This window comes from Mustela nigripes, chromosome 3 (genome assembly GCF_022355385.1).
Source record: "Mustela nigripes isolate SB6536 chromosome 3, MUSNIG.SB6536, whole genome shotgun sequence".
Classification (NCBI taxonomy): domain Eukaryota; kingdom Metazoa; phylum Chordata; class Mammalia; order Carnivora; family Mustelidae; genus Mustela; species Mustela nigripes.
Window position 1 is genome coordinate 73638594 of NC_081559.1, and position 8021 is coordinate 73646614.

General features: G+C 39.3%; 1 protein-coding gene across 5 annotated transcripts in view; it reads right to left on the reverse strand.

Annotated features, from left to right (window-relative positions):
- Positions 1–7072, reverse strand: part of CCDC141 (coiled-coil domain containing 141) — a 224240-nt gene extending 217168 nt beyond the window's left edge. For 4 of the 5 annotated variants that reach the window (XM_059394250.1, XM_059394251.1, XM_059394249.1 and 1 more), the window contains exons 1-2: positions 5701–6053; positions 3259–3381 (exon numbers count right to left, since the gene is read on the reverse strand). In XM_059394250.1, coding sequence (XP_059250233.1) covers positions 3259–3381; positions 5701–5802 — 225 coding nt within the window. In that variant the 5' untranslated portion in view covers positions 5803–6053. Of the gene's footprint in view, positions 1–3258; positions 3382–5700; positions 6054–7001 lie in introns of those variants that run through there. The other variant, XM_059394247.1, reaches the window with a different exon arrangement.
- Between the last annotated feature and the right edge of the window lie 949 nt (positions 7073–8021).

Here is an 8021-nt window from a genome sequence, read left to right on the forward strand (position 1 = left end):
TTTTAGTCTAAGTTACTAGTGTTTGAGATATCCAAATTCCTCTGATACATTAATTACTAGCAGAATATTTATGCCACTTTTTCTTTTAAAAGCAGCAGGTATATACATGTATCATCGCAAATTTTCTTTTTTTAGGTGTTTGAGGGTAACTATTTTTATCATAATTTTTCATATGAAAAACCTGAGACCAGAGAGGCTAACTGCTATGCCCAAATTAAAGTAGACCCAGCGCTGAACCCTACAACCTCACAACACCACTTACACAGCATTCTTCTTTATAATTAGAACAAGTTGCAGGGCCCTGTGCATAGGAAAAGGACTGGAATGAATATTAAAAATTAAATATTATTGGCTTATTGAACTACTAATGTTCTTATCATTCAAGAAGCTCATATTAAAACTAACTTGGATGCAACAATTTTGTACTACAGGTTTGTGCCTACACTGACAGCATAATAGCTAATAAATTGGTTAAATTCATGGTAAATTCTATACATCAGCAATATGGAATTTACCTTTTTATTATATTATTTTTAAAATTATTTTAGACTTTATTTATTGATTGATTTATTCATTTATTTATTTATTTGACAGAGTGAAGGAGCACAAGCAGGGGGACAGCCGCAGGAGAGGGAAAAGCAGGCTCCTCGCTGAGCAGGGAATCTGACTTTGGGGTTGCTTCCCAACATCTTCTGGGATCATGACCTGAGCCAAAGGCAGCCACTTAACTGACTGAGCTACCCAAGTGCCCCACCCTTTTATTTTTTTTAAGAAGTTTTTTTAACAGCAAATCTGGAACAGACTTCAGATTCCTTGACTTCTATTTTTTAATCAATAACATTGGAAGATGATGCTACTACTTAAAATTTCTTTGGGGGTTGGGTGGTTAAGTTGACAGTGATAGATGGGGTTGAGGAAGGTATGGGAAATGGACATAAAGAGGTCACGACTAGAAGTCTACATGAAGCCAAAAGGCCTTTTTACTGAGACCTCACGTACTTAGATCCACTCACTCACAGAGAGGGAGAATGGCCCCATGATCCCATGGCACACTATGGTGAGATCCACAATAGATATGAAGCTTTGGTCTATCATCTCTCTTCATTTTACAGTTAAAAAGCCTGAAGTCTGGAAGGCTAGTCCATAACCAGGAGATTAGCATGAAAGGACAACAGGACTTCAGAATCTAGAACCACAAGCACCTGCTGAGTATGGATCCCGTTAAATGGGAAGCTCTCTCCACCACCCCTGACCTCACTGAGCTCCTAATTGATTTAAGTATGAAAATTTAAGCATAGCTGCTGTGGAGCTGAACTATTTTGCCTAAGACAGCATTACCCCTGAGTTGTGCGGTCTTGGACAGGAATAGGGGTGGAAGAAAGGAGGGAGCCTAAAAGACCCAGACTTCCGTGAGCTTCCCCACCACTCAGATTTCAGTAGTAGACTTGCAAATGCTCACTGGGCATGAAGTGTTAGTGGAAGTGTTAGGGGAAGGGATGTGGTTTCAAGTCCAAGTTAACTTCAAGCATAAACAGTTGGCAGGTATCTAAGAGGGAACTGGGGACACAAGAGACCATGAGAAAGTAAACCTCTGGGGACAAGCAGGAATTTTGAGGAAGCATTGGGTTTCCACAATTCATGGAATTCAGTTTATTTGTATAGCAGCCACAGCCAGACTTTGAATTTTCAGCTGAATTACACTAGTTAGGGGCATAATCAGAGCTAAAACATAGATCTTTTGATTCCTGGTTCAATGTTCTTCCACATCATAATGTGTTCTTTTCTTATATACAAAGAACTTCCTGGTGGCCAGGGATTTCTACTTTGAAAAACAACACAGAGCCCAGAGCCTAGAGCCCAGAACTGCCTAAACAGGAGAATAAATTCTGGATTCTAACGGCTCCGTCCTTCAGTACTAATTCTTTCTTCCACTTTCCAGTCTGATGTACCCAATTAATTTTACTACTCTCCAATCAGGAAACCACTGTCTGTATATATCAGATGCAGTTTAGATCTGCTCCTAAATCTAGGAAGCAAGTATAAAATCCAGGCTAGATGTTCAAAGAAGCCAGTACTATTAAAGCACTAAAAACAGGAGTCATTGCTGGCTGTCTGATCAAACCTCTTTGATCTTAGTGAAGGCATTCATTTACCTAAAAGAGTTCTTACTCACAGGGCTGGCTGCATCCCTGGGCTCCATTTTTAGAAAGGGACACCCCTTGGGGTTTGAAGTGACTTTGTCTGCTGCTATTTTGAAATTTTTAATAATTTGATTTCTAAATTTGTGTTTTGTAAGTAAAGTCCAAAGGGAAAACAGAGGAAGTGCTGGGGGATTGGTGCCTTATCTCACATGGGGTCCTGCCTCCCAGAGAGTCTCTGCTATCCTTTCTACTCCCCTCCCTTGTTCAATGACCTCTGCCATCTGCCCTGTGGGGGTCAGGGCACAGCTGGGGAAAGGCTGGGATCAGGCCCACACCCTGTGCACTCAGCCATGGCCAGGGCCCAGAGCCTGTGAGGGTGTGTCCTCCGCCAGCGTGTATCCCATATCTGAAGGAGCTAACAGTAAATAGCAGATAAAATACAATGTGACAGGTCAAGAAAAAGTTTTTTCTTGCTTTTTGAACAAAAAGCCCACCTTTTTATTTTGCACTAAGCCCCACAAATTATGTATCTGGCCCTGAATTAGTATCTTACCTGGCAATCTCAAGCTAATGTTATTTTTAGATTCTGAACTAAATAGCCACACAAATATGGAGTAATAACTCTGATTTTACTAAAATTATTATTTGGTTTCAAGAACTCTTAATATTAAATACAAAATCAGATCTTTTCAAAAGTTCAACAGAAGGAAAATAAGCTTCTATGTTATTCTTGCCAGCAGGTATGATTAACAACAGGAACTTTGGATCTGTTGTAGCGACTTGACAGTATAATGGATGAAATGGAAAAATGATGGAATTTTTTTTTTTTTCACTGAGACAGCCAGGAAAAAAATCAGTTATTTCTCCACAACAAAAATAGTATCACTCCATATTTTCTATAACATTAGGGAAAGTTTTTAAAAAATCTTGTCACCTCTCTCCAATCCTAGTATTTGCTCAAATAAATAACTATAGCACTTTTCCATTATCTATATGGCACTATATTTAATGGCAATAGGACAGTGATGTCAGAAGAATCAAGAGGAAGTATAAGAAATGGATTTTTATTTATTTATTTATTTATTTTTGGCATCTGCTTCACATTTTAATATCTTACCTTGAGCTTGCCCAAAAGAAGTTCATGATCATGAAGAAGCTTTTTGGTCTCATCTTGATTGCTACCAATTTCTAGAAGATTGGGCTGTGATTCAGCCAACTGAAGTTGCACCCACTTGCCACACTATAAATAAAAATGAAACAAAATACACTTTTAGTTCCTCTTGTTTCTTCCCCTTTACCGCTCTCCTTTTTTTCCTTCCTTCTTTCCTTTCTTTTTTACAGTTTCAGTTATACTGTGAACAGTTTATTCCTTCCATAGAGATAGGCTTTACTGACATTGAAATCTAACAGGTTTGATATAAATCCATGCCCTGTCTTTTCCTTCATTCTTAGGGTAAATTCTTTTCTCTTGGCATACTGTATTTAAATTAAAAATTCTCAAATGAAGAACAGATACAATAGATTAGGTATTAGTGACTATTACGAAGTTATAGAACATGCTACACAATTGTACATTATCTCTCACAAAACTTAATTCCATAAAAATAGTGAGATTGCACCTGGGCAAATAGGATGCAAGCTTCACCAAGGGGAAAATGTTTTATAAATGGTATTTAGGCTGATCAGAGTCTTTACATTGACCTCGCTGGTTCAACTGGGAAGAATAAGCAGCAGAGGAAGGAACAGATTTTTATCCTACGTTAAAGTAAAAACATAACATTTTCCAATTTTTGTTGTTCAGTAATCAATAATATATGTATGATAATGTCAATAAATTTAGATGCATGTGAAACAGATGTATGAATGCGGCCAATTTGTTTCCAACATGTAGGACACTTTCGCTGCTCCAATATATAATTCACTGTTGCATTTCCTGAGGAATTACTTTTCTAAGAAGCAGCAACTGATTAAGCAAGAGGAACCGTTAAAAGGTACTGCACACGGATAAGCAAATTGCTGAAAAGAAATGAAAAAAATGTGTAGCTGGTCCATATCATGAGTGCCCTAAGACCATTTGGAAACAAACCCATACGACACTTCTATTTCTTTAAGGTGGACTTTCTACTCTGAATAGCTTGAGATTTATTTTATTTGGGACAGCATTTAGTTAAAGCAGTGAAGGGTGGCCAGAGGGAACATTCTTAGAAACACGATCAAGTTAAAATAAGTATTCCCAGCATAATTTGGGGATTTTTTTCCCCCTGTATAGTCAAATGAACTCTGATTCTCCTATAATTTATCCCATACACATTATCCCTTTTCCTGCTCTAAGAAATGTTTTCTATTTGAAGGAAAGAAAAGTTGACTTCTTTCAAACAATGAGTTTGCCTCTTTTCCCTCACTGGTTGAAATTTGTAGTTACTCAAATCATCATAAAATCACATGTAAATCATCAATTTTTGCTACCTCTGCTTCAGGCTTCTTTCCATGTCCACCCACTGCCTTTGAAAGGACTTGAGGGCCAGGGAATCACCAGAGGTGCTGTTTACACGGGGCTGGTTCTCAAGAGCACTGGGAATCACACCAGTAGGAGCACTTTACGTTCAGTGATCTAGAGGGAATCGTTTTGCTCAGTATCAACTGCTGTTTTCCTGTTACAAATTTTCATATTAATGTAAAATTCACAGCAATTAAGTTAAATTAAACAGGCCTCAGTCACGGCTTCTAACAAAGGCCAGAGAAATCAGGTTGATGAGGTCCTGAAAGTAACTGGATGGTGAGCACTGGCTTGTTTGCCTTGCTCCCTTCATTAAACACTGAATTCCTGAAGTAGTGACTTGTCTAAATCCAAGCACAATGCTTCAGGGGTTTTTGCAAGACATTCCATAGGAAATAAAATCATGGATGTCTTCTTCGACCTAAAGGTATGTGGCCATCATTGCAAACCAGCAAATTACTTGACATAAAATATGCAATAGCCCTAAGCCTCAAGTGTTTCAACTTCCTGCTGATAAGGACAAATTTGACGCCTGCCCTTTGCACCTTCCCTGGCAGGGTCTTCATTCTCCCAAAATGTGATAAGGATTCACTAGTGCCTTTACCATGGCAAAAGCAGTGCTGCCGAGGGCACATGTCTGAGCCTCCCATTAGGTGTTCCCTGCCCTCCATCGTGTTCGAAATAGCACCAGCCTGTTTCTGCTGGGAACGTCCTCTTCCCTCCTCCATCACAGCCACTCTCAAAAATCACTAACATTTTACAGGTCCACCTGACTCTCCAGCCTGGTAATCATGAACTTGCAGTCATGAGTAGCTTGGCTTTAAAAATAAAATTGAAAGTATATGGTAGAGTTTTTTGTTTTTGTTTTCATTAAGCTGCTACAGATGTTTTCTGGCTAACTGAAAGAGAAACCATAGTGAATTGCTGAAACTTACAAGTAAGACGTACTTGCTGTGCTATTTTCTATATGCTGAGTCCTGCCGACTATGTGGAATGTTCTTTAGGATTATTAACACCCTGCAAAAAGCCAGCTGCCACAGAGAAAAAAGAAAGTTGTCTTACCTTTACCACAGCTATCACGATTTTGGAGTCCCCAGCCTGAACAGCTACTGAACTGACTGTTGTCGTTGAAAACTCCACATCAGGACTTCCTTGGCTGGACATGGCACGTTAGAACCAGAATTTATACTCTGGACAGCCTCTGGACAGATGTGTGTCTGCTGGTCATTTCAGAAGGCAGTCACTGGGGTTACTTGGATTCATTCAGGGGAAGAGCTCAGCTCATACTGATTACTCTGCCAAAAGGAAAGAACAGGAGGTTAAAAATAGACAACCCCATTGAGTTTATCACGAGAGGGGGAGAGAGAGAAGAGAAGGAAAAAGAATCGCCACACCCCTGGTATGGTAACACTAAGTGCCTGATATTTTTGCCATTATCTTAAATGGGGAGGGCAGCTTCTAGCTCTCTGCCTATCAGTTGATGTTTAACAGCAAATGGGAAAAAAATTACATCCTGACAACCCAAATTCATTTTGCCATTGAATCTATATGGTTAGGGTGGACTTTGAAACCAGCCAGTCACGGACCTGGATATCAATCCTTTCAAGATTTTTAAGTCTCCCTTATGCAAAGAAAACCCCCCAAAATGTACTTTAAAAATAAGCTCTAGTGTGTATTTTGGGATTAAGCCACAGAAGTGCTTATAATTTTAGATTAATTTGCTTCTCTAAAACTTACTGCCTTTTGTCAAATGAAGTTTATGAGGCATGGTCACATTTTCTCAGGGCTTCAGATTTCTTAGGGACATTTTAAAAATATTTCAATAAGCAATTATCAATAGAGATCTACCATTTCAGGATTTCTTTGTGACTACTTTACTCCATTCACCAGCATTTTCAAATTCAATTATCACAACTAACAGGAAGTAATATACCTTGCTATTACCTTTAAATAGTAGCAAGAAAACCAATTTCTTTTGTTTAATTAAGGGTTAATTCTGTATATTTTACTACAATTTTTTTTTAAAAAAGATAATAATGTATGTACTTCAGGTGTGGTTTTTATTCTTCTCTACCCCCCTATGCAGGAAAATTATAGACAGCTTCAAATCAGAGTCCAAGATTGGCAGATTAATCCTCTTGCTAGAAACCCAGCGTGTGTCACAAGTTGTCTGTGGTATTAAACAGCAGCTGTTGGATTCCCTGTCAAAGAACAGCTGAAAATAACACTGTCGTTTAGGTCAGAGGTCAGATGCAAATACATCAGAGATACTGACTCCAAAGTTGCTAGAGCTGTTAGAAACCTCTGGGACAAAGCCAGAATGGAGGATAAAGTAATGAACAGAGTTAAACTAGTCCACTCACCGTTTAAACCCTTAGGTCATTTCAAAAGCATGTTCGGGTTTAAGCCTCATGTTCAGAAGACTGAGTCAGGGGGGCGCCTGGGTGGCTCAGTGGGTTAAGCCGCTGCCTTCGGCTCAGGTCATGATCTCAGGGTCCTGGGATCGAGTCCCGCATCGGGCTCTCTGCTCAGCAGGGGGCCTGCTTCCCTCTCTCTCTCTCTACCTGCCTCTCCATCTACTTGTGATTTCTCTCTGTCAAATAAATAAATAAAATCTTTAAAAAAAAAAAAAAAAAAAGAAGACTGAGTCAGCACCACCGCTTTGTTTTGCTAAGGTTCATGATAATATTCTTGAGTCAAGGAGGGAAAAGTGCTTTCACATATAATTCGGTGTTCAGCGATTGTTTTTGTTTCCCACAATATGTCATGGCTGCTCTGTAGTTAGATAGCTCTGACCCAGGTCCCTGGTCTCAGCACCTGCCTGCTGGCTAGCAAGATGGAAACCACGCCTGGATCCCAGAAACTGGGATCCGCAAACTATCTGACACTGTGAAAGGAGAGGTTGGAACAAGCTCTGGAGAGTAGCCACCAAGAGATACCAGGATGTAGAAAATATCATAAATACTTTCATTTCATGGCAGAAATGGAGAACCAACCTGACCTCTTTGTTAAGTTTGCCTCTGTGTCGAAGGCAAGCTCCTTCTGCTTGAGCAAGTAGTTAGTCCAAAGAAAACAAACCAAACAGAAAAACCAATTTTCCGCTAATTGCCCTCAAGAACAACCAAGAGTTGACAACTGTGTCACATAATAGCCACACCCTAAACTAAAATGTCCAAAGGAGTATTGCTTAAATCTTTGTGTACCTTGCCACCTGGAACAGCAAACAGTGACTTGCACCCAAAATACACAGTGCACTTTTACTCCAAGTCAATCTTACTGTTAGAAACTCAGTGTGTGTCCAAAAAAGAAAAAAAAAAAAAAGAAAAGAAAAGAAAAAAGAAACTCAGTGTGTGTCCTAGTTGTATATAAACCTTCAAGAGGCA